This window comes from Anticarsia gemmatalis, chromosome 10 (genome assembly GCF_050436995.1).
Source record: "Anticarsia gemmatalis isolate Benzon Research Colony breed Stoneville strain chromosome 10, ilAntGemm2 primary, whole genome shotgun sequence".
Lineage (NCBI taxonomy): Eukaryota > Metazoa > Arthropoda > Insecta > Lepidoptera > Erebidae > Anticarsia > Anticarsia gemmatalis.
Genome location: NC_134754.1, coordinates 7,342,490 through 7,369,922, shown reverse-complemented (window position 1 = coordinate 7,369,922; position 27,433 = coordinate 7,342,490). Strand labels below are relative to the sequence as shown.

The 27,433-nt window shown below is 37.1% G+C and overlaps 1 protein-coding gene across 1 annotated transcript in view; it reads left to right on the top strand.

The window, feature by feature from the left end:
• cpo (RNA-binding protein) overlaps positions 1–14,227 on the top strand; it is a 142,428-nt gene extending 128,201 nt beyond the window's left edge. The window contains exons 3-10 of the mRNA XM_076119425.1: positions 4,583–4,660; positions 5,272–5,325; positions 5,579–5,641; positions 6,670–6,814; positions 7,425–7,552; positions 7,728–7,915; positions 8,783–8,996; positions 9,524–14,227. Coding sequence (XP_075975540.1) covers positions 4,583–4,660; positions 5,272–5,325; positions 5,579–5,641; positions 6,670–6,814; positions 7,425–7,552; positions 7,728–7,915; positions 8,783–8,996; positions 9,524–9,559 — 906 coding nt within the window. The 3' untranslated portion in view covers positions 9,560–14,227. The remainder of the gene's footprint in view (positions 1–4,582; positions 4,661–5,271; positions 5,326–5,578; positions 5,642–6,669; positions 6,815–7,424; positions 7,553–7,727; positions 7,916–8,782; positions 8,997–9,523) is intronic.
• Positions 14,228–27,433: the final 13,206 nt, after the last annotated feature.

Genomic DNA, 27,433 nt, shown 5'->3' with positions numbered 1-27,433 from the left:
AAAATGCAGCGTGAAAAAAGCTAGCCGAAAACAATGCGTCAGCAGTGGTTTACTTTTTCATTCAGCGAAGCGTAAAAGGAGAAAACAAATGAATTGCCAAAGTTCTCGTTAGAGTGGATAAAACAAAAGTTAACCACCGATTTTCTATTCAGCGCACCCGCTGTTTCAATCAACTACGGGAATAGAAATCGAGCAACACGACTCGCTGTGTTGTTACCATATGCAACCAAGTATAATGCCATTTAAGACTCAGTTTTAAATTGGCCTTTGATGTTTTTAAAACAATGTCAACTAAGTTTTCGTTAGATAGTCATAATGGTAAATTGTTAACTAGAGATTGGTTTGCATGGTTTATGAACATTCTTTATCGCTTTGTTGTATATTTTCACGTAAAATAGAAAAAGCTTTGGAATTTACGCTAGACCGTTATTCTCAATTTCCCCCTCATATTAAAAATAAACAGGAGACGTATTCGGAAATCGAAAAGCTCGCAAACATTTTTGTTTGTGGCGCACTACACCGAGCTGACTGAGTAACCGTGTCAGGACGATCAAGACAACGAGCGGTAAAGGCACGTCCACCCATCTCCAACAGTCAGGTAAAAAAATAATAAATGCTACATTTTTTTATTGCCATCAAACGCCTGACATTTAATTTCTATTCCCCTTTGTGAAGTTTTATTTCGAAACGTGGAAGCGTTTTTTCATTATTTCGTTTTTTGCAAACAAGTGGAAATGATACGTCCGCACCCAAGCACACGTCACAGACGATTTGATAACCTTCTGTTTTGCTCGCTTATATCATTTTTGATTGTAGATTTCCGTTTTAAAGTATTATTTACCTATTAATACAAACCTCATTCACAAAATATTGTTATTAAATAAAACAAAAGTACACCTATGAAATACATGCACTGTTTTCAATTACCCCCGTAATTGCTTCAACTTATTCATGTTTTCAATATAAAATTACAGTAATTATTGGCATTGCCTTGAGCTGCCATTAACACTTGCAACTTTAACCAACTAGCGTAAACTTTTTTAATTGAGTGGTACTGAGTATGCGGTTATTATTGGTTGGCATTGCAGCAGATCGTTATAATTCAACTTTGTAGGTAATCGTTATTAATCACAGTGGGTAAACACACGTACTGTACGAGATTGCATGTTGAAAGTTAGGTATGTACACACTAACGTATGATAAATTCGCTGTGCACTGCCCCGGGTGTTTCCGCTCCAATCGCTTCGGATGCACGCTCGTGCGATCGATCGTGTGAATACACCTTTATCCGTGTTTTATTTTTATTTTCATTTTATTTATAGGCGCAGTTTATTGAATGTCAATATGCTTTGCTTACTTTGCTAGCTACGTGTAGGCAAACAAATTGTTATAAATCAAACTCCTATTTTAAACTATATTTATAATAGTTTTATGCGTGACAACATTCATAAATAACTAAATAGCATTCGTAAATTTTTGTTCATTTCTAGTTTGCATACTGTGATGTGTTTAAAATAACGGAAGTTAAAACCGTTAGTTAAATACGTGCGGCATACGTATTTTTATTTTATTACAAAATTGAGTGTTTATTTTAGCTATCCCGTATATTTAAAATGACATTATCAAGCGATTGAAATAATATATTGAACAGTAAATGTTACGATGTATTAATAATTTTATTCTGTAAAGTCATACGTCGAACGCAATCGGCGATGCCAATTGGAACGCGCAATTACTATTATCACATTGACCAACAGGCGCCACTCGGTGTAAAATTAATATTCGGATGCGCGAGTGAAATCGCCCGGCGAGTGTACGTCGACGTTCACGAATGTTCAATCACCAAACTGTTAGCTGTTGGACAGTTCATCCTGCGTACAGTCAACAACAAACGTTTGACAGCCCACGTCAAAATTCAATAAAAACCTAAATGTTTGTTTCATTTGAATATGGGAAAGCAAACTTTTTTCAGTATAATATAATTTCAAAGTTTTATGCATTTTGTTTAATTATACCTGGCAGTTGATATTTAAACGCGACTGTTAATGTTACAACTGTTTACATTCACATCAATTAGCGATTTAATACACTCGATTAAGCCATAGGTCTGCAGTTATCCATTGTTGGGTGCACTGGAACGCTCCGCTCCACTTTGATTACTCATTCATGATTCGTCCAATACTAATAGGATACATACATTATTATGGTATCGCGGCAAACACTTTATTTTTCCTGGTTGTCGCATTAACGTCGGCTTGTAGATGGTATCGGTCTCTCTGGACAGATCAAATGTTCGTTTCGCTTTCAGAGTCGTGAAGGCGTAAAATTGAGATAAGCCCCAAATAGACCACTTACACCACCGCCTTCTGTCTCATTGATAAAGACGAGCGACCCATCAAACGTTTCCTGTGTTAATCTCGCGACAAATTCTATCACGTGTTGTTTCATTCTCTCTTTATTCTAGCCACGGTATCGCGTAGTACATTAAAATAATGTGATAACTTTGTTTAAAATAACACAAAACATACACATTTCACTGAAACCCTGAAACAAATAAAACGCTTTTAACTTTATTACTCGCATTTCTAACATTACCGTCCTTTTCATTTTTAAATGCAACGCGAAAAAATAAAAGTTGTTATCACGACGAGCAAACTTTTCAGTTTATGTGTTATCCGGTAAAATTCCCTTTCTCCCATCTCTGAGTATGAAACATAACTCAATAGTAGAGCGTAGGGATTCGAGGGCAACCGAGTGTAAAATGGTCGACATGGAGGGGCATTTTCAAACTGACCGGACAGTCGGGCGCCCACCCGTCTCCCTGAAATATGTTAGGTGAGCCAGTGTTTGACGTTCTTATATCTACACCGCGCCGCACACCGCGCGCCGGCTAATACAAGCGTGTAGAGTGTTACATTATTTTTTCTTTATTCATACCTACATCGTTAATGGGGAATAGCTATTGATAGATCTGTATTGTATATTTTTCTCGTAAAAAACGTGCGTGAACACCTTTTTTAACAATTATTAACGACGTAAATTTGAAAAGGATATCTCACGCACCTGTTTTGTTCTCAGCGTAGAATTTAAACGGAAAGCGAAAAAACAATACAAGCGCACATAAGACTGAAAGTAATACAAATACATTACAGTTTAAATTAAATATTATTCTTACTTTTCCGTAAATTGATTTAGCGTAAATCTGGGTTATCCTTCATAGTTGGGAATCCAAAGTGACTGCATGTAGCAGAAACAGATATTTATTACTCTCGGGGGACAAAAACTCACGATTCCCACGGTAACTACATCGAGGAGCCCGTACCTACCGACGCGGTGTAGTATTGATACATCTTCTTTTATGTATTGTTTAAACTATTTATCATTATTAGTTTAACATCCACCAGTTCGTCCTAAAAAGTTGTTTCATTATTTGAAATAAAGACTAATAAACAATGAGGTTTCTGGATGAGTTATTAAATCATAATAATCTTTACCAGGCTTTCTGTGGGTTTTATACGTTATAAACGTAAGCATTTTTCTTTATAAAATAATTTTCTATAATAAACCCACAATATTAAAAAATGAACGCTATAAAAATATCGCGTATCATCGAACCGGGGAATTCCCGAGCATTCGACCGGAAAATAGCCGACATAAAGGTCCGACATTCTGCTACTGACCGGGGCACGGACGCCGATAAAATATATACCAGGACCTCCCTTGCGGTGAGTGTCCTAATGTTGATAGAACTCGATAAATCAACGCTCTCTGATCAAATATGCACTTATCCAAGCCATTTGTCATAGTAATGTCACGCTTGTACGAACCTCGACGGCTGCCTTTTAAAATAAGTTTTTTCAAAGAACATCTACCGCTAATGGAGCGTAGTAAGATAGATACCTATTGCCTTTGACTTTTGAGTATTGTCAATCACGGCGTTTTTCTCTGTTCAGCTATGTAAAAACAAATAAATTGTACTAGATCAGAAAATTAAATTAGTTTTGAAGGTATTTAAAGAAGTTTAAGGTGCCGTGAGTGCCAATGAGTGGAACTCAGACGCATAAATAAAGTGCGCAACAAGATGGCGTCAACGTCGGCGGCGGTCGGTGTTGCCAGCAATTAATCTCCATTTCCCGCACGCGCCAAATCGCGCCGCCATTACTGGCTCTGTTTTATTTCATTAAATGGACCCACCGAATTAATGCGCTGCACCGTTTACAAAGCCGGTGAAAGAATCGAAAAAAGCACCATTGAAAGATTTCTATGCCTCCTTTGTGTCTGTTCGTGTAAAGTGACAAACAATATCTTTGTTTGCGGAAGATACTGCCTTTTAAATCCGGATTACTTTTTGGTATCGCTATTTAAGTTTTAGCAGATTTCCTGTAAAACCAAAAATTTACTCATACACTTCAAAAAAACACAAGAAAAGTGAAATGATTTTACTCTTTGTTTATATATTTTTTATTATATTCCAATATAGTAAATACAAAGTTCGGTTCCATTTGTAGCCTTTCAGTTTTCCGCTACAATGGCATATCCAATAAAATACAGCATGTCAATGAACGGTCATTCATTGTTGCAGGTGCGAACATTGTTCGTGAGCGGTCTGCCCATGGATGCAAAGCCGCGAGAGCTCTATCTACTGTTTCGAGCGTACGAGGTATGTAAAACTATTAAATAATTGTCTTTTATTTGCTATTCCATAATTCAATACTAAAAGCTGCTATTTACATCGTAAAGAAGAAATACAGCCAGCCAATGTGAAACATCCCTTACAAAATACGCAAAGCTAATAGAAATGTCAAAATATTTATCGAAAGAAAATAAAAACTGAAAGCGCCATCGTTTTCGTCACGCGACTAGATCTCGACTCGGATTACTGTGCCGTAAATATCAAATGTCATGCTCCGATTCGTAATATTCGGATTGAATCGATTCTGTTTACCGATAAGGGGGATTACACTCGATCCTCGGCTGGCACGGATGGCACCACAAACATAAAGGTGCCTAAAGTTAAACCAGGGGTTAGTTTTAGTGTGGGGTATCGCGTGACTACCGCACCATGGCGCCTGGCACAGACTCGTACCATCTTTTTTTGGTAGTCGCAACATTATTTTGTCTAGATAGAATTTTACTGCGACATGAATGACATCGGCAATTCAAGTAACTCGATAATGTGGTCCCATCCAAAAGTTACAGAAAACAGTAGACGCGAGGGAGTCAAATTTTGATAACAAAGTTAAAATAATCATTGTAATTTTGTTTGTACAGGGTTATGAGGGTTCCCTGTTAAAGGTTACCAGCAAGAACGGGAAAACAGCCTCGGTGAGTTCCTTTTACACATCGTGTCTTTTTATTTATTTATCCAATGGAATTCAGGAATCAACTTAATAATGATATAGTGAATAACGTTACGTGTAACTATTGCATGAGTTTAGACATCAAATGAGAAAGACGGAAGATGCAGAATTACGGCACTCGCATCGCTTACAACGTGATCTAACAACTTGTTATGTTAGCGGTACTTATCTTGAGTATATCATAAAATATTATGCGTTACATACTCATTTTTTTACAGCCCGTTGGCTTCGTCACGTTCCACACCAGAGCTGGCGCCGAAGCAGCCAAACAAGATCTTCAGGTTGGTTTTGTCACAATATATAAACATAGAAGTTTTTCATGATAGTTTGAGTTTGACCTAATATTTTAGTAAAAGTTTTTCTCAATAACCATAAAATATTGGTACGAACTCATAAAGTGATTTTTATGCGTAGATTACAGAGGTATAAAAGTTTAATATATTTTACTAAAATAATATGTATATCCTTCCTACAATGCGGAATTCACACAATAACAATAAAAGTACCACGTACACTACAACGCCTAATCAGTTTGAATGGCTTCCGAACACAGTATGATAGGTGACACATGGGCAACAGTATCTCGATGAATGACTGAGATACGTACTAGGTATACGAAGCTCAATACGCTATTGTAAATACTAAAACATGTATAACGCACGGTGTTACTAAACCTCTTCTCATCACATGCCTCAACACAGCCAATGAGCACTATAGTTAATATTCTCATTGTAGACTTGGAATAACATTTTCCTGACTCGAGTAACCGCATCGTAAGTTATGCTAAACCCATGCACATACAGAATAGACCACATCGGGTCATCGAGTCGATGTTATTGAGCTGTGTGGACCGTCGCCGGAGTGTGATCGATATAACGGTGTAAATACGCAACTGCATGTCACTGTTTGACAGGTTTTGATGTCACATCCCGAGCACTGTGTTCCGTCACCTTAGCAGGCGCAGGCGCGGACCTCTCGATTTTATCGAAGCTATCCAATAATAATGACAAAACAATCCGTATCGAAATTTTTCATTGTGCCCAACCCCTTACACATAAAAGTTCCAGTTTAGGCTACTCTTTAAAAAAATGGGATGTTTAATAATAAAATTGTTTTAAGCAATCGATAGAGTCCATATAGTAACCTCCACATAACATGTACCGGACCGACGCCCTCCCAACCATTCGCTAGTGCCCGTAGACCCGCCGGGTCACGTGGTGTTTCTATGTTTGGGAGCTGGGAGCTCGGGGCAACCGACCCTTCCATCGTCATTATATCGGAGCGCCGCACCGCTCGCGGCTGTTCACAGCAGGGCGTCCGGTTCGACCCCGACATGCCGCAAACGATTCGGCTGGAGTTCGCTAAAAGCAACACGAAGGTCAGCAAGCCGAAGCCGGCAGTTGCCACAGCCGCGCCAGCTGCACACCCCGCATTGATGCACCCACTCACTGGACGTAAGTACCGCCGAACGCACACACCGCCCGGCGCTCGCTCGACTGCCCCTACACCCGTTCCGTTCCGACACATTATGAAGAAATCGCACGACCTGTGTCTGTGCTGATCCTTACACTATATTGCCCGTATCCTCACAATTGCCACCCAAACGTAACGCTGTAAACGTTGTAATAGTCACGTAATGGGTACGTCGGGGGCGTCGAGCAAACGCAAAGGGCAAGTATCTGTGACGCTTACACGTACCACGCAAGGCCTAGCTCCGCGAAGCTATTGATTGATCTGTCGGGTTCTTACCACTGTTGTCAACTTTTTACATGTTTTCATGTTAACACGACCAAAAAAATATAAAGTATATTTATTCAAACCTCTGTCGACACGATGCAATGTGGCTAAACCACGGCATTGACATTTGGTAATTTGAGTCAACTGGAAAAATATAGACCGTGAAAACATGTCATAAGCACATTGTAAATAATAATTTTCTCTAGCAGTATCCTAATATCACATTCATAGATGAACGGCTATTCGACTTGGATTCTTATAACAAACTGACACAGCTTGGCATACTTGTGTATTCAGTAGTCAGTATTGATCGTTGTGGTGATGCAGATCTAGCGAGTCCGTTCTTCCCGGGCGGCGGTGCGGAGCTGTGGCACCACCCGCTGGCGTACGGCGGCGAGCTGCCGGCGCTGTCGCACGGACTCGTGCACCCCGCCATCCATCCGCAGATGGCGCCAGTACGCTCTTACCTCTGACTAGCTGCCGCCGATAGGCCACACCACGTAAGCTATCCATCTACCTACTCACTCTAAATGCATTTGAATGTCGCATTTAACCAATAAATTCACTAGATTTTTTTTTTTTTAATAAACATATTCCAACTTGTCGTTGAGCGTAATTGTTGTGTGGCAGACCCCCCTGACGCTGGGCGCGTGCGTGCTGCCTGCGCCCGCGCTGGGGTCGCCGGGCGCCGCGGTGCCCGCGCACGCGACTGGGCCCGCTGCGCACCCCGCGCACCCCGCGCCTCCCTGCTCCACGCTCTTCGTCGCTAACCTCGGACAGTTCGTCTCTGAGCACGAGCTCAAAGAAATATTCAGCAGGTTTGTTGACAACTTGTACACACAACACGCAGCAATAAATGTGCAAAACGCTTCCCATTTTCGACTGGAAGTACTGATAAAAAATTACACCAACGCCCGACGAGCGTTCGATTGTTAAATAAAATCGCTGATACAAATATTTCCAGTCGAAAAATAACACGATGTTATGTGCATGATCACGCACTACATAAGATATAAAACATATGAGAGCATTAAAAAAATGTATATGAAGTTAATAAAATTTAACTTTTCCACAGTGCATGTTGCACCGAATATCACAATGTCGTCCACGTTAAACATTGTTGGGTTTATACTTTTATGTTTCGATTTTGGCTCTACTGTATCTCACACAAACGATTGATTTTTGTGTTAAGTTATTTATGAATTTAATAAAGCAACAAATAGTTTGTGTGAGATCGCAAGCCTGCACCCGTACCACCCTAAGCATGACAAACGTCACTATATTCTCCACAATTGTCACAACTAGTCGTACGTTAGCACTGTAACACCACACAATATGAGAGCCGTGAATATTACTTTTTGTGTCCGTATCGTGTCGCAAAGCTTCACATCGACCGCGATTTTATGTCCACAGCATTTAAGTGGATGTATAAATAAATGTTACACTATTTGTTAATTTACTGCAGACCCAAAAATCTAAATATGATTAGTATTATTTTATTGAACTGTTACTACCACAATACTATTTTTATTGGTGTAACAATAATAGGTACATGGACGTCTCTCATTTACAAAATGTGACGTAAGTCTGTATTTCCTTAAGAGATTCAGGCTGTTTAGTATCAGAAACACACTGTCATAGTGCGGGGGGTACGAGCGCGGGCACAATAGAGTATGGTGGTGCAGCTGCCCGGGGTTCTCACGGCTCCGACTGCTGAGCGGCGGCAGCGGAGGCGCGAGCACCGGCCCGGTGGCCTTCGTCGACTTCGCTAATCCGACGGACGCGGCCGCGGCCATGGCTCGCCTCCAGGGCGCGCTGCTTCTCAGCTCAGAGGGAGCCATCCACCTCGAATACGCGAGGCATAAGATGGCACACAACGGCTGGATTCTCGCACATGAAGTATGCACGCGCACAATGTTTAGTACATCTGATAAACTCGACCTATATCCTCTAAGTCACGTACCACGTCGATGTTCAATATGCGCTTAAGCCTGCTACAATATAGCATCCACGTAGTACAGGTGTCGCTAGATAGTATAATATAATGATTATGTTAGTCAAAACAATTGAATTATACTTAAATATTTTTCCTTTTCGATATCTGAATTGTGAAACGACATTGAGAGATTGTTTCAGTCAAAAACAATACTAAGTAAGAACTCATGTGTATTCGAAGTGCTATGTGTTATGTCTGGTAATGCTTTGGCTCTCATACATGATTACGAAATCCTATTGCCTATTTTTACTATGAGCGTAAGTGAAATGAGTACCAAAGTAGTCAATCGTATCGTACTACTAATGTTTCACCATGCACCTCGCACAATATAGAGTTATTAAATAATGCCTGCCTAACACGTAAGCCTTTTAGTGAGGATCACTATCAATAATTAAATATTTCTTGTAACGTATTATTTTGCACTACGCAGGGAGCCAAAAGCGGAGAAGAGGGCGAACAGCATTAGCTCGTTCGTGGCTCTCGGCACTTGACAACCAGCTAACTGAGGGACGCGCTATCTAGATCCTCTGCAACGCATCGGAACTACAGGCTCTGGAGACTGGGCGGGCGGCGGCGGCTACGGCGCGCGCGTGTGTTGCACTTGCACGCAGTGCACCCAATGCATCGGGTGCATTGAGTGCATTGAGTGCATTCAGTGCGCTCAGTGCACCGAGTGCAGCGACCCACGCCGCCTGCTCTCCGCCGCCGGTACACATAGTCTGCACACAACACCCCGCTAGTACAGGCTCTGTCTCCATTTTTGTTATGTTTACATCTCCCGCGTCAGAGGTGTGGTGTTATTTTGTTTATACCAAAATTAGCAAGTGTTAATTGTATTATTATTAACATTCCAGGTTTATTGTTTACTGTTCATGATGAAAATATTATTTAAATCTATTAATTTCCTATAAATGTAGCCTGTTTATTTAATATTATTTTTCAATTTATCGTGTAACATAAGATTTATTTACAACTAACTTATTGTACGGTAAAAGTTTGTATATTTGTTTTTACAAGGCCGATGTATACAACTGAGAGGATTTGTTATGAATATAGTGTATTACCAGAAATTAAACATTTTAGGATATATCTCATTCGAATAAGCTAAAAACCAAAGGTGCCCTTCATAGAAAGATTACGTTTTGTTAAATAATATTTCAAGTTGAATGATTTAAATGAAGTTGTATGTAATAATACGATACTTTTGTTTTAGCCTCGATAATGTTAGCATATTTAAATGAATTTCATGACTATTTCAAATTATATTTACCTAATACTTTCTTAGTAATTTTTATAATGTTCAATCACTCGTTAAAGCGCTGGCACTCTAGTGTTGGTCTTACGATCCTTTCTATCTGTAAATGAATTATTGCAATAATTATAATATTTGACTAGGAGTTGATGCGTTAAGAGTGGGACGCCCTCGCGTCGCTTGCTGTCAAGTGCAACACGTCGCTGAACATGGTCGCGGGCTCGCATCTCCTCCACGTGCTACGTCATTGTTACGTCATTGTTACGTCATCGATAGGTCACCGTTACGTTCCATGTCTCGTGTCCCTTCTCTACTTGGGTGACTCACCTAAATTTCTTGTGCCTTGCGAAATTTTTCCTAAAGTCGATACTATTCCAAAGTTTGTAACTCCATTAGTTTGAGTGTTCAGTTGAAAGTTCTGCAATGTACCATAGGGTTCCCACTATCTTGGCGGTTAGCATGCGATGCGACACTATCGAGATCGGTTCAGTCTTGTTGCGAGAATTTAGCCTTGGCCTTATGAGAGTTAAATAATTAAATGTAATCATTATATTAATTAATATATTATAGTAATAATAATTAGCCGGTGAGGAGCGCGCCGACGCGGACGCGACGCTGAATAGTGAAACATTATTCTACTATCTGCATGCTTTGACGAGCTTTTTGGTAATAATCTAATTTAAAATTTAGTAGTTACTTTTATTGTGTAATCGTTAGGTGAATACTATAATACTAGATAAGGGTATTTATTGTAGACAATCAGCATAGTTACATTACTATTTAATGAAAGTTATTCATTCATAATAATGAAACGATGTAATGAAATTAAATTTACTGAAACGTTAGGATTAATCAAAATGAAGATTAATATATTTTTTATTTTTAGCTAGTTGACTATCGCATACAGAGGACTACTTAGTTACCTTCGTGTGGACGAAACGCGGTGACGACTTAAGTACACTACAGTGCGAGATAGCAATAAACCAAAAATGAAATATTAATGTTATAATAGGTATTTAGTGACGTATTCTGCTGATGTAAACATGTAAAATTTACGAAAAAAAAAGCAAAAAAAAATCCCTGCTTAGGCTATAATAATAAGGTTTCGGATATTTGGGTTATAATGTTGACGCGACAGAAATCTAATGAGGTACTCACGCGATCATTGTCGGTCGGTGGCCAGAGATACCGCATGTGAATTCTTATGAAATTCTCTTAGTCAATATTTAATAGAAATTTCGTCAATTTTTGACTTAGCAAAATTTTATACATTGTTTATAGTATCTGTAACTTCACAATGTACCGAGCGTCGTGGCGTATAGACCAAAGATAAAGGATTATACATAATGTTAATACTAACCTCAGACCGTACCAAACTTGTATTTTGTAGGCACATTGTACTGCAATGTTTAGTGAAACACAAGTAAATAATTATTTGGAAGCCACAGCAGTGTTTGCAGACATGATTTGTTACGGAGCCAAGTTAAGGCTGATGCCACCACGGTGATAGATGAGGACACCTAGGTTACGCATCATATACTATTTTAATTGTTACCTACTTTTGCTAATGTTATAGACGAAACAATAACACACAATTTTATTAAAACAAATGTTTAGATCAGATTCATTTTATACCCAAGGATTTATTATGTATATTAAATCAAATATTACAATGTTTTGTGTCACGTGAAATCTCCTGAAAATTATTCAGATTCTCTTATATATTATTATTAATTATTCATTGTCGGTTATAATAATTAAGCTAAGTCAATGTTCACTTATTTAATTCGATATATAATGCTAATTCGTGTGTAAGTAATTGTGTAATAATGTAGTAGTGATCTCCCATACCTTCGGCGTGCGGCGTCCTCGACCGCATACTAAAAATACAACGAAAAGTTTATTTGTTCTTTTCAGTTGTTAGTGTGTGTATTATTTGATGGCTCTATCGCGTCAATAACGATCAATATTAAGCTCTCTTCTGAAGTGTGTGTATCGCTGTTTGAAATTACTTGATAGATTTAATGTTAGCGGTGGAGCCATCGAATAGCACAACGTTTTGGTTAACTATGATCTTCTCGGCTGCCAGTCTGTGCATGGCGTTATATCAATGTGGCTGATGCGCAGAGTGGCGGGCGCGTGGAGCGAGTGCGTGAGGACGCCGCCGCCGCCATGATTCCGTCCAACAACCGTAGATAGCGAGTAAGAGACGTCCAGTGGCTGCGGACACGGCTACGTCACCTTTTGCGGGACTACTCGATACATATCATCATGTAATATTTAATGTGTAATTAGGAATAAAAGCGGTTTCATAGAGATGTTTATTCTGTATTCTCGTCTACTACTTATAATGCAATCGGCTATATGTCACGCTATGCCCACGTTTGCGTTTCTGACATTATATTGTTCGCTTCGCTGTCGTTGTGTCCTTTTTCTCGGAATTTCTCCGCTTCTGATTGATTTATTTGTAAGAGGTTTAAACGCAAAAATGTAATGTAAAACCATAAAAACCATATTTTCTTAACGTTTACTGTGAAATCGAGTAGATGGTGTTCGGATCGTCGTCGTATATATAAAGACGCGTGACATTGGCCCGCATGTGATAGGGTTAGAGTAGGGGTGTAGCGTCGCCTTGCAAGTTAGGTTAAGTGAAGCGGTATCACACAAACGCCGTGCATCGGAAACATATCAATTCTGTGCCCCTTAATAAATTTAGTTAAATACTATTCTAAGAGATACAATATGGATAGAATAAAGAAGACAAAATAATCGGAGTATCAAATACCTGCTAAGTGTTGTTTTCGTACGGTAATAATAATAATGTAAAATGGTTAGTTTGTGTTTCAAACGTGGATCATTACGCATAGTACCCGAGTAGTGTCGCGCAAGTTTCCATTTGTTTATCGCTCTAGACTTTGTAATACTTTATTGTTATTTTAGAATTATATTAACATGGCTTAATTACCAAATTACTTAAACAGTTCGCTTCGTATTCAGTATTAAATGACATTTTATTTTAATATCGGTGACAAGAGTTAGTACGTTGCTGAAAACTTATTTGTATATCGAGCAAAATAAACCATACAAACTATATAGTTAGTAATTAATTGTTAGATTTGTGTGACTTGGATTATTTAAATGCTTTTAGAGCAGAGGTAAAGTGTTATTGTGGTTTAAGAAAAACATAATGACATTGTAAAAATAGTGATAAAATTAGCTTAATTATCATTATTACAACTTTTATAGATGTTCATTACTTTTCTTTTCTTACTTCATGGAGTATTGTGGCATTGGAGACGTCATTGTTAATTCAAATAAATTTGAGCTCATCCTCAATGGAAGTTTTTATTCATCTGACAACCCTGTCTGCGTGAAACATTCGTCTCGTAATGTCGTTGTTACATTTGTCTCCAAGCGAAGGCTCGAGAACAACTAGTGAAGTTATCAAACGTTTTAATATACAATGTTTTATATTAGCTAATAGGTATTTTAAAAGATCCTTTAATAACAGAATAACCTAACCATTGTTTTGAGGAACGACATTTTGTTCATTATTATGTGTCTAATAGTTAATAAATAGTACTTTTATAGGTGTCTAGTATAGGATAACTGAAATTAGATATAAAATTGACAGTTGAGCTTTTGAAATTTCTTTGTAGACTTGTCTGCTTCAGTGCGTCCTTTTGTAAAAATAATTTTAGACAAATATTGCATACAATGTTCTTTAATTTATTTTACATGAGGGACGTAGAGTTATATAACAATAAAATATAAAATCTCTTTATTTCGATAATAATTATTGCAATGTTGTATTTATGTTATTATTAGTTTTAAAGCATTATAGGGTCCAAAGATTGGGAATAAACATTATGTGACAATTAATGTTCTTGTTTCTTTTTCTGTGGATACCCGGAGTGGGTGATACCTGAGGGTCGAGTGGCGATGGTCGTTGTTATGATAATAAAACAATTATTAATGCATATGCAGCGTACAAATTATGACATAAAAGTAGTTTTTAATGTCAACTAACTTGTTTAATCTAGTAACAAAGTAGGTGCGCAGAGCACCATCGGGAGTTAGTAATTATTTAGACAGTCAAAACTTGGTATGACCTCGTTTTGCGGCCTCGGCCAAATTAGTATGAATATCATTAATATCGCATTAGCCACGAACGACCAAACTGTACGTATGCGAGTTGTAATTGCGTTACTAGTTAATTTCAGGATGGATTTGCTTCGGATTTCCTTTTAAGTTTAACGAAATTATAAGAATCATGTGTTAATAATTTTGGATAAGTACACTGAAAAAGTTGACGCAATATTCTAGTCAAAATATAGATAGGTACCTTAGATTCCTTATTCCCTTCCAAATCACAATTGGTTCTGAAGACGAACATCAGCGATGAAATTCGTGAGATACTAAACAGAAAACGCAGTGATGGTAAGATATGTTAAACAGTAAGTATGTATTACGGAACGAAAAAGTTTCTGAGATTCTTATACCATAACAAAATCTTAAGGCTGACCCATATTCATACTGTCTTGCTTTAAGAAACCTCTCTAGAGAATAACTCTCGCATCACAAGGGACTTTACAAACAGTAATCACAGACATTGGTAGTAAAATGTTACTTAACATGGGTACACTGTTGTGTGTACGTGTGTCCCCGAAGTAAGCAACTCTTTGCCAACAATATACGAGTGAAATATGAATGCTTAATGCACAAGTTCAGCTTTGTTACACTTGCAAGACTTTATGAATGATGATAGAGGAAACTTTCACGATGCTCTTAGCTTGAACTTGATTAGTGTAGTCAATACTTGGGATATTTCTCAAATATAACATGGCTATTGGAGAACTAGGACATTAAATCAAGCGTTATTATTTTCGAACTTTTTTCGCGATGGAATTCGACAACATGGTGGATAGGATCAAACATTAAAAAACACACACAAATGTCTGTTACAAATTGAAATTGAATTTCTGGCTCGTAGTGCTTTGACAAATATTTATCGGACATCTAAGGGAACGCTGTTACTTGTATACAAGTCATAAACCGCATAAACGTTGGACAAGAGTCAAGTAAGTATCTCAATTAGTTTTGACATGGTCAGTTGCTATACTGTGGGAAAGTCGTAATCTAGTATACTCGGACTCTTATAAAAACCAAGCTAGGAGATAACTAAGCGACATGTTTTACAACTTAAATCATAAACTTTTATTCGTGCTCTAATTTCTACTCGACATAATACTAAAAAGAAATCCAGCTCGACTACTTATGAAATAGTAAAAAGGTTTAGTTCAACCCCAGTGCACAAGTGTGAATAAAACAAGTTCTGTTAGCCATCGTCTCTGTGTTATGTGCCTCTAGAGAATCAACTTTAAAAGGACTTGGTGTTCTCGGCAAATTGCCTAGGTTCTATTCGGTACACTCGTTAAAACAGTTCCACGAATGTTAGTACTTAAATTACTGTATTTACTATGCATTCTACAGAAACCTACCACGAAATACTCACCAGAATTTAACATAAAACGAAACCACAGCGCTTCGTGTTCCTTGCATTTGTTTAAATGTAAATTAATAAATTACCTGATTGCAATTTGCAATATACATGTACGCTGCGACCAAGTTAATTTTGGGGTCTACGCCGTAGATGGTCTACAGAGAGTCTACGAAATTGATTTTAGAACTTATTTCAACTTATATTAGAAAAAGCGTTCAAATGATGATAAGTTGGAATATAAATAATAAATACTGCCTTTTGTGATAGCTCAGGACTCCTGGGTATTCCTCAGGGGAGTGACGTTTAATTCATCACTGAAGAAAGTCAAATCTAAAATCGATTTTGATTTATTTTGACAAAGAGCATAGGGAACGTAAGGTCAACGTCGCGGATCCCTTAAACACGAGGGAGAATCCCTAAATTAAATGTCAACCTGCTTTTCATTACAATCGTTGTCAGATGGTACACATCAACATTATATAGATACTAGATAGCAATAAAGTAGATTACTTTACTTAGTTATACACATTTCGTAGAGCGAACTAAATTTTAGGATCTGAATTAGCAAATGATACTTTAAGACTCCGCAAGACACTTGTTCCTTCGTTTTTGTACTTAAAGGTATATCTAGGTAACAATTAATCAGACTTACTGTGGGACGTAAATGGAAACGCCGGGGGGACGCCTTAGAAAGACACACGTAGATCATATCGGCGATGGCTAGAAAAAAGGTCAAAAGGTGAGGTGCGTAGTACTCGTAACGCAACTCGGTCCTGTATGACAAGATGTATGTGAATGAAGCAAGGGAAGTTTATATGGAAAGTACCATGCGTACTGCGTTCGACTATCGAAGTTCCACGAGCGGCGCTCTTTAAAAAAAAGGCGTGATATTACGTATTTAATAAAAAATCGCGAACTCATAAAATATGTATAATTAAGCTCAGCCCGTTAGAATTAATTTATTCTAAAATTGTTTAGCTTACCGACTGAATGCGCGGTCTTTAATTAGCCAATCACTGTATAAAGTAGATAAATAAACCAATATTATTTTAATAGTTTAGCAAACAGTTGCAAACTAATATTAACATTAATTAATTGCGTTCCGTTAACTGAGCGAGAAACGTAATTATAGTGAACCGCTTACGAGTTCAATGAATAAATACTGTTAAAGACTTGAACATGTCTGTGCTACTAACATTTTAAATGAACGTATTCTCTTAAGAGGCTGTATTTAATAATATTTTATTTTCCTTTACATATGTATAACATATTTCGTTTCGTTTGATGAAGACAACTGCACTAAGAACTGCTCTTTTGGCGTGGAGACATTTACATACATGCATTTGTTCTACTCACACTTTACACTACTGAGTATGGCAACAAAAACTGTGATGCGAGAATTTAATATATTAGATTATTATTTTTAAAATATTAAAAACTTAAATCTAAATATAATTATATACACTATGGTTCTCTTTTTAAGTGATTTTAAAAACTAATAAAGTCTTACTATTTTATATTTTTCCCTAAGCATACTTACTTTTAAACAAAGAATAGAAGTTCTTTTGTTTGCTTTACAAGCTATTTCAACATAGACCAATAAATGAGGTAACCGTGATTCTTAAAAAAAACATACAGTCGAATTGAGAACCTCCTCCTTTTTTGAAGTCAGTTAAAAACATTTCATGGATAATTTTTCCTTGATGTGGAATGGAGAGAGAGAGAGAGATTGGAGTGTTACACAAAACCACAGGCCGGTGACGTGTTTTACTCTGTGGCAAACGATATAATACTAATGTTTTTTGCCTTAAAACTAAATACAGTACATTAACACGTAACATTTTTTATATTTTTGCCACAATAAAGATTACAAAAATTATATCTTTCTGAAACTTACGGACGTCTTTCCTAATAAATCCACAAAACTATATTTTACAAATATTCTAGTCAATGTCTGGCTGCCTCTGTGAAAAGGCCGGCTAGTGTATACGTCTGTTGAGCACGGCATTTGAAGTTTAATTCGCGGTTTGAGCAATTTTTCCAATTTATGTAAATATTCAAAATAATCCTAATATTATAAATCCTAATATATTCGCCCCCTATTACATGATACTAGCATTGTTAATGTCAACCATAGATAATCAAAACGTAACTGTATTTAATACACCCTACAAATTCGGGTACAACAGTGTATAAGTAAATATAACACTGAAATTTTGACAGACAAACAAGTTAATACAAAACATTTTTCAATTGGAACACAGAAAGGTGAATTGAATCGTGACACGTAAGTAATCAGGCGAGTCGTAATCCAGCTGCCGATACTGGCCAACAGCCGCATTGTTCGTTGTATTTCTGAAGCCCGACACCCACTCGTTCAACTGTGTTCAACTGTATTAGAGCATTGTTTTGCATTGGAAAAGATTATATAGTAACAAAATTATTTTCGTCCTATGTATTTCTCGATCAATCTAATGTTTTACGTAGATATAGGTATATTTTGTTTTATTCGGAATTCTTAATTAGCAGGTATAGTTAATTTGACTCTATGTATCTGTTCTGTTCCAAATGCTAAATACTAAACCTATCTGAATCTATATTTTGTTTTCTCTATTTTTAAGATTTCGATGACGTGATCAAACAGTTTACTATATGTAAAATTCGTACGTCGTTTCACCGTAAGTATTAAATAATAAATTAAATCAGTAAGCGCGATGGGATAGCGGAAGTCTTTCAAAACACGATTAAGAGATTGTCGTAAAAAAAAACTTTTTTATATCCATTAACTTTTTATAACTGTTAAATGTTCCAAGTTGAGATAACAAGTCCCCAATGTAAACAGAATGTATATAAACGTTCTATAATGGTTATATATGCGAAAAAGTTTCTTCTAATACGGCGGCTTTATGAAATTACTTGGTCGTTATTTAAACTGTGAAATTATCGAAGATCACCTTTTCAAAGAGAAACTTAAATTTTTAATTAACCGAGTTAGTAAGCTACTAAAGTTATCAAAGTCAATCAAGTCATCCTGACCTTTACACTACAACTCAAATGAAACGAGAGATTATTTCAGTGTAAAATAGAACAAAAACATAGTAAAATGTATTATTTCGTTTATTTTTAAAACGAGTACCAAAAGTAATCAAATCTCAGGTAAAATCAAAAGCATATTAGCCACTAAACCAGCTGGAAAGATAAGTTCACTCCGTTCATTTTAAAATTAATACCTATGAAAAGGAATGAGATTAAATTGTCTTAAGAATTTCAGGAATACTTCGGTACGTGTCCGCTGGGCAAGGAGTTTCATCTAATTAGTCTTAACAACTAGCTTCATTTACACCGACGTCGCACCCAACCAGTTTGTACCAAATAAACTTTTTACCAACTTGGAATCCGAGAATTTCAAAGGACCTTCACGAACGACAGTTTCACTATTTAACTATTTGTAGCATGTGACGCCTGGCTCATACAAACTAGATAGAGCTACTAACTTTATCTAAAGATGCAACTTTATAGGTATCATGCGTTTTCATAATCTTACATGAGCTTCATAAAGTTATCGGATAGAGTAATCGCTATAGCTCAATCTGCACTCCAGAGCACGAGTGTACTCAGCTTTACATAACAAAGAAGTAGCGATAACACTAAAAACTCGTATTAGTCTACAACGTAACATATTTATAGCGGGGATACGTGTGGAATATTTTCACAAGAGCAACTGTAAACAGAACGTTGATCCGATAAATCGCGTATCATTTCGGTCTCTTCGACATTTGAGAGACATATTCCAGATGTTCTGGGGAATGTTGCCACATGAAAGGAGTGCCCTCTTTTAGTTTGGCTCATCTCTTGGAAAATTTGACGTCTCAATTTTATTAATACTGCGTCCTTTGAACGACTGCACGTGTACGGATTTATGTTGGAAGAATGTCATATAATTTTTTCATACGTATATTTCAGAGAAGTAAAAATGCAAGAGACAGTTGTTTAATATGTCACAGACCTGGATTTGCGACCCCGTTACTTCCCGTGTTCATTGTACAAGGCGACTAAGTAATTAAAAGTAGGCCTAGCCTGCAGACTCAACTTGTGAGCTATTTCAGTTCACTGCCGCCTGCCAAGGGAAGTGCATCTGATTCACAACGTCTACTGACATCGCTCAACACAACTTGAACTCTAGCACATGTTTCAACGTAGTGAACTATAAGACATGAATACACGACTGAGTTGAAGGCATTCTTAGAATACTGTCTTACAGACTTGTAGAGTCAGATTCAAGAGATCATTGTTATGATTTTACGCAATAACTAATGATCGAATTCAAATCATTTATTCTTTCTGTAATATATACAAAGCTATCTTCTGCTATGGTGATGACCTAATTCGTAGGTACTAGGTATAGGATTCCGTTTCACTTCAAACTTCTAAGTTAAGTTGCATTTTACGTTGTTTGTTTAACACACTCGTGTATGATACTCCACTTTGGAAGTAAAATATTGAAGAAGAAGTAAGGCATCAAACGCAACAACAAGTTAAGTAAACAGATAAAAAGTTGCGCTCAAGAGTCGTGTCTACGTGTGCAATCCTCAACTACTTTTATTAGTTTCGGATCAAAGCTTTACAAACATACATACTTTCGACATTCGCTTTGCAAGGCTGTTTATTTCTCTTTGATTTCTTGTATATTTTATAGCTCTAACATCTAACCTAGAGATAGCACCCAAATATAACTTTTGTAATATCCACTTGACCTAATATGAAAGAAAAACATTTCTGAAAGTATTTTTCATTTGTATAGAAAAAATATTGAGAAATTACCTTTTAAAATACTTGCTTTCTCAAGACATTATATTCCCTACAGTAATTAGTTTTAGCAGCGTATTTATGATCTAGATCATAGTTGACAAATTGTACAAATCCCTCTATTAGATAGAAAATCCTGACGATCTAGACTCTAGAGCTTTCAACGGCTCATTTCAAGGAGCTACGTGGCGGTTATTTGTTACGCAAAAAACGGACAGGGTTTGTGCTCCCTTTTGTCGAGAATATTATACTAATACCATCTAATCTAGTAACTATTTGTAACCATTGTAAGTTAGTTGAGACGATCATTACCTACATTATATCAGAACATAATAGATATTTTGAACATGCTCGTAATTTTTTGTAGTTTTCTTACATTTATTTTATAATTTTTCATTCTATGTCCAGTGAATAAGAATGGCTTTTACAAACACATGACACCCTGTAAAGAAAACGTATAGAGGAATTGGTAAGTTTGCACTTAACAGTTCCATTTTGCAGCATATATCATGTTCCCGAGCATGTTATTTATGTTTAGTTTCTCACATGTTTCTCTCTGCAGCTTCCTTGCGCGGTTTCTACTGATAGGTAATAAATGTAATGGTTTTACAAAAGCCTAGAATATTGAATAGAATCATAAATATGTTGATATTTTTACGATCTAGCAGAAAAATATACATAAACTTGGAAACATAAATGTTTGCTTAAAAAGTTGTGTGACGGCTGACGATTAAAGATCTAGTTTTATACTCACGTCGCGTCGTTTAGTCACGTAAAAACTACACATATCGAGCAGAACCACTGAATGTGATTCACAAAGTTTATACGTAAAAGTTACAAAGCAAGTATATTTAGTGCACGGCATCCACCCTAAAACGAAATTAATGTTGTATATATCCGTCACAACGAACTATGTTCGTAGAACGGTTGCTTATGAAAAAAATACCGCAGTAATAGTCGACGTGTCGTAAAAAAGGTCAGGGCGATACTGAAAAACGGAATCGAGAGCGTGTTGAATTTTTTATCACAGCTTCTATCTTGTAAAGCGAGTGTTATAGGGATGTCTCGCCTCTTTACATAACGAATCGTACGCGAGGGAGATTGCTCCTACTAAATTTAGAGGCGTTTAACTTGTTCACTTTCGACTTCGTAAATCTTTATTTGCATGCTGAGACAATAACAATCCGGCCCTTACGACTGATTTAAGAGTTTTCCGATATCTCCATTGGTTAACACGTTCTTTTAGTTCTTGAGACTGATTGAACTATAGCGAAAAATTCCACGTTTTTGTTAAAATGTTTGCAAACTTTGCTGAAAGCGCTATTGTTATTTTCCATTACGATGAAAAAGCTACATCACAATTCACAGGCAGCCTAAATAGTTCGGGTTGTTTCAATAAATAAGGGTTACGAGGTCGGTAACGAGTTATAAATTACCTTAGTTATCATGACTACATCAAAGGAGAGCTCAAAAAGAATCTGTCGACACCTCATAATGCTAAGTAAAGGTGACATAGCCTAATAACATTTGCTAATTACGTGAAAAACCTCGTAAACGAACCCGCTCGAGAGAATGACGCATACTAATTAACATTACCGGGTAATTTTCTTTATGGTCCGCAAAAGGTGTATAGCTAGCATGTAGTTGTTTGACATTTAATTCCTATTTACTTAAAATTATAAAGGAGGAATGAGTAGTAAGTAAAGTAAAGCACTTAAAACTGCACAAACCGCATATTATCGGTTTAAACTCATTGAAATTCAAACCAGGAATTAATGGAAAGCAATCCACTCTCACGTTGCATTTTTCTTAAATATGCAAGTAAAGCACCGGAGCAGTCGTAACCGGCGGGATTTTATTTAAAATTCTCAGTATAGTTGAGGTTAGCGAGCAACAACTACACAAATCAAGTTGGAACTAAAAAAATGAAAACGCGAGGATGCGATGCGGTCGGCGAAATCGGGGTTAACTGGGACGCTTTGTTTACATGTCTGGTTGGTTTTCAAACTGGAGAATTGCGAACCACTGCATCGGGATGTTTTAATTACCGACGTTTGTTTTACAATTCATTAAACGAATATACCCATATATTTAATTTAATTTCCGACACTTTGGCGTTTATTACGTTTGTAATTATATTATTTAATCAACTGACCGCAAATGGTAATATTACAATTGTATTTCTGACGGCGAGCTCGTGCGTGTATACCTATGTATATCTGTGGGCTATTTGGTATGTACTGGTAACGGCACAAATTAAAATTCTACTGCATAGCCCAAGGAATGTTGCCAGAGCAAGAAAAAAGGTACGTGAAATAACAAAGTTCAGGATCCTAAGAGCAGCCGGTACCGGGGTGAAATGTGGTGGGGTGCGCGTACGAATATCAAGTAGCGTGCGGCATTACGCGGCCTGCACAGACTATACAGAGGCGCACGTGTAATGGCGGCCGTGACGTCACGTCCCGATACGGCACAACGCGGTCTCAGTCGGTATCATGAATTACATTACCCACCTACGGCATGCAAGCCTGAAACATTGCCCCCTCGAAAAAATGTACGAAGATACTCTTCGGGTCGCACCAATGCCTATATCTTCACCAACTTTCAGCATACCTGAGTGAATAAAAAGAATGGCTTAAGGGACGGCATCAAAGGAAACTTTCAAAGATACCCTTAAATCTGTCACTTGAATTCCATAACACGAATAGAACCGTGAAAAAAGCAGTACATGTATGTGAGGAACTTTAAAATAGCCGCAAATTTTGTAATCATCCATAAAGCCCTTAAAATGTTTAAACCTTAACTAGTTATTTCTCTTACAAACCATATTTTTATAACTTTATCTTTAACAAAATTAATATTCGTATTTTTTTACTGGTCTTATATTGTGCGGTATAGGTAGGTACAATGCAAGTTGTATCAGGTCCAATGCAATAGAGGCTGAGCTATCAAAGCACTAACGACCTATCTAAAATGTTAGCTTCAGCCTACATCTAAAAAAGAAACGAGTTGGATTGTCCAAAATTGGAAGTGATAGCCAAAAAACTCATCTACCTAGAAAACTCTGCGAAGAGAAAATATATTGTACTGAAAAATTGCATTTTTATAAAAGCTTCTTTCAGGCAATATTTATTTTCAACCGAGAAGAAAATAACTTCAATATTGTAGATTGCGTGTAATAATAACAAAAGTGGTATTATAATAGACAAACTAATCGATAGCACTCTGTTTGTTTGCGCCTTCCCCGTAAATTGCATTGCGAACAGCGCAAAAGAATAAATACACTACCAATTGGTGGATTCTCGAATAACAAGTTTGCTTTTTCCGTTTTGTAAAAATTGCATCGGCCGCACTCGCTCCAACAATTTATTGACACTGACTGAGCTTCACAAAACAAAGACAGTCTGGAACGTTTAATTTTAAATAAGTATTTAATGAAGAGTGAAGGTGCCAAAAGCGATTGGAAAATAATAAGGACACAATTTGCTTTAATATTTTTCCTATTACGGTGATGGAAAATTAGCAAAAATATTTAAAAAGTAAGAAACGGGTAACGTTTTGTCGTATACTGGCATTTAGTGGTAAAAGTAGTATTGGTTTAATATCTACCCCATACTCGATACTTTGTAATTTAGTCACTTTTAATTACATACGTACGTATTCTAAACATCTGTCTGTTCAATCGAATTTTACTTTAAAACATAGCAGAGCAATACTCCTTATAATAATAATAATAAGCCCGCAGGGCACCTTGAGGCGAGGTGACGGGGAGTAGCGACCCCGCGGTACCTGAGTGCTCCAGGGGGAAGTCACCCTTCCTCATCTCCGGCTTGCCTTAGTTGGCTGGTCGGAGTGAAAACTGACGAGGAAGCGGTCCCCCGCCTCTGGCTTGCCTTCATTGGCCGTCCAGAGTGGAGTCGCGAGAGCAGAGCTCCCACTCTGCTCGGAGGACGGATGCTGAGCGTAAGTGGCTAGTGGGCCAGTGATGCCGGACCCTCAGGGAGCAAGTGATCTGAGTTTAACGTCCAGCGAGGCCACTCCGTCCTTCAGCCGCTCACGTCCCTGTTGCCCCCTTGTTGCTATTTATGCGACTTGTTTAGGGTGGCCCAGTTTGTGAGTTGGCAAGTCTCCGCCTGCCATTTTTACATGTTTTTAACATTGTTATCGGCAGGCGCCATAGTCCCCATAGATCCCCTGGTTTCCAGTCCATAAACACCCCATCCCGATAGCCCAAGTAGTTTTTTCCCATTAGTTTTGCCATAGTTCCACACAGTCCGGTGATTGTCCTTGGGTGCATTTTATAGTGTAAATAGGGATAATCACCGGATTGTGACACCATACATTTATTTAAAGATTAAAGCCGTCTAAAAAGGGCCTCTACGTGTTGGCTTCGGCCCCACGCACGCCTTCCAAATGTCCGGGACTCTATAGTCCCGAGATATAAAAGAGACGTACATAATAATAACTTTGATATTTTTAATGGCTTAGTATAGTTACCAACAAGATGCCCCAATTTATATTATGTCATAATAATATATAGGAAGCAGCTATTAGTATCGGATATTTCTATTAAATTCATAACGGCTGAAGCATTCCAAACAATTTTCAGAGCAAAGTCTTCTTTTAATCCATAATCCGTTGTCGGCATGAAGGTTGACGGAGCACTAATTAACAATCACTTTAGCATCTCGGGCTACTTTAAAGCTCCATTTCAGTTCCAAACAATGTGCTCGAGGCGTTCTCACTTCGTTCTACGTTTAGCTGCTCTTACACTCATAAGTAGAGCTAACTATTATTTCACAATGTTCTATTTTTAGGAAGGAAATATTTTCAATGCTTTATTCATTTCTGCTTCTTTTATTCGACGAATAATTTCGACATTTTAAATATCTTAATATATGCATGAAGTATATAGTGAATACGAATATAAATATAAATGAAAGTTACTTTTAGTTATAAGGGCATAATGAAGGCTTAAATAAATAAATACATTTCGACCGAATCGGCGAATCTGCAAAAAAAAGTTTATATTTATTTGTCGATACAACTAAATATCGACCCGGCTATTGGTTACGACCGGTCTCTTACGAAGGCAATAGAAACTAGTTACAAATAAAATAATGACAATTTTAAATCTTCGTATAAAATTTAATTTTAAAGATTACATCACCCGCGTAAACCTTTTAATCTATGATGGCGTCTGTTAATAAATAACAAATCAAGAAAACATGTCGTTCAATTGCAATTTAATTTATCATATATTTTCCTAAAATAACATATTACTCAGATTAACAAAAGATGTGGGCGATACGAAGTGACAGGAAACATGGCCATTGGAAATTAATATAAAAACGGAACTTTGATTCAAGAGGCATAGAAAACTTCAAAGGTCAGTCTATTTCCAGTCTTTGTATTTAGACACAATAGTGATCGAAGTTATCTTTAGATGAAGTGTTTCATTGAAGCCCCAAACAGCTTTTACGTAACTGTTTCATAACCTTTAATGAAATACTTCAGTACTACAAACAAAGTATATAAAGATATATAAATTAATATAGAATCCCTGTCTCTGGTACTACAATCTTACGAAATTGCTCTAGTTAGCTCCTTATTATCTCAGTGAGGTACTCTCATAGGAAATAAATAGGAATACTGCTGGCTAGTTCAGCGCTCACCTTAAATGAATTAGCTATTTAGTAGTCCAGGTATCCCACGTTGTGTCTATAATTCATGTCTGTCGGTAATAAGTGCCGCCATCTATCGTCCAAACCAGCGCATTACACACATTTAGATTATGAAACAAGCTGATTTTCACGTTTAAGCCGGGAATAAATTATCTAACAGCTAGTTATGCGAGCTCTGAACTAATAAACAGCTAATTACTATTTGATGCCGAGTTATTGCACTTTGCAAATATTATTTCGCTCTACTTCAAAATCTCGCTGCAAAATTAAATAAAAACGAATTTCCCCAAACGTCGGCTCATACTCATATCAAAGCAAATGTCTGAAAGCGATATTAAAAAGTTCTGTTTTTCATTAGGATCGATTAACGGTACTCAATACGTAAACAAATGACATGCTGGAATATAACGTGTTCCATTTAAACTTCTACATTTCGGGCTTCGGGCCGATATCGATTCGAACCGATACACCAATATATACCTTCGAGGACAACAATAAGGTGCAATTTTCAATGTAAATAAAGTTTGGTCCCCGATACAACGAGCTCTTGCTAATTCCAATTCGCATGTGGCGATGACGGCAACTTTTATTTTTTGGTACTTTCCTACTGGAAAAGTAGAACTAGGAACGCGTAGAGTTGTAAAGTTAGTTCCTCAATAAGTTGTGTTGCTGCAAAATACGTAGATAAATATCTAGAAATGTAAGTTTTACATGGACGATAATCATAAACCTTTAAAACGAATTATTACAAAAAACTTACTTGCAAATATCTTATTTGTAGATCGAATTAAATGTTTGAATGCCAGGAATGTTACCTTTTTTGTGTTTTAGTCTGACAACACTTATTCTACATAATATACCGCAAGACTAAATAACTAGTTTTCATAATAAACAGTTCTGCTACTGAATATAAAACCAAACAAACCTAATTCAATTTTAATACGCATCATTAAAACTACATTTCCATCGGTCTATTATAAATCAATGCAAATTTTCGTTCATAAACACAGACGATAATTATCCAACTCCACGGAACATTGTTCGCTTCTAAAAAGTTGATGTGTTTGCGCGGTCGCCGGCACAGTCACGAGCTGT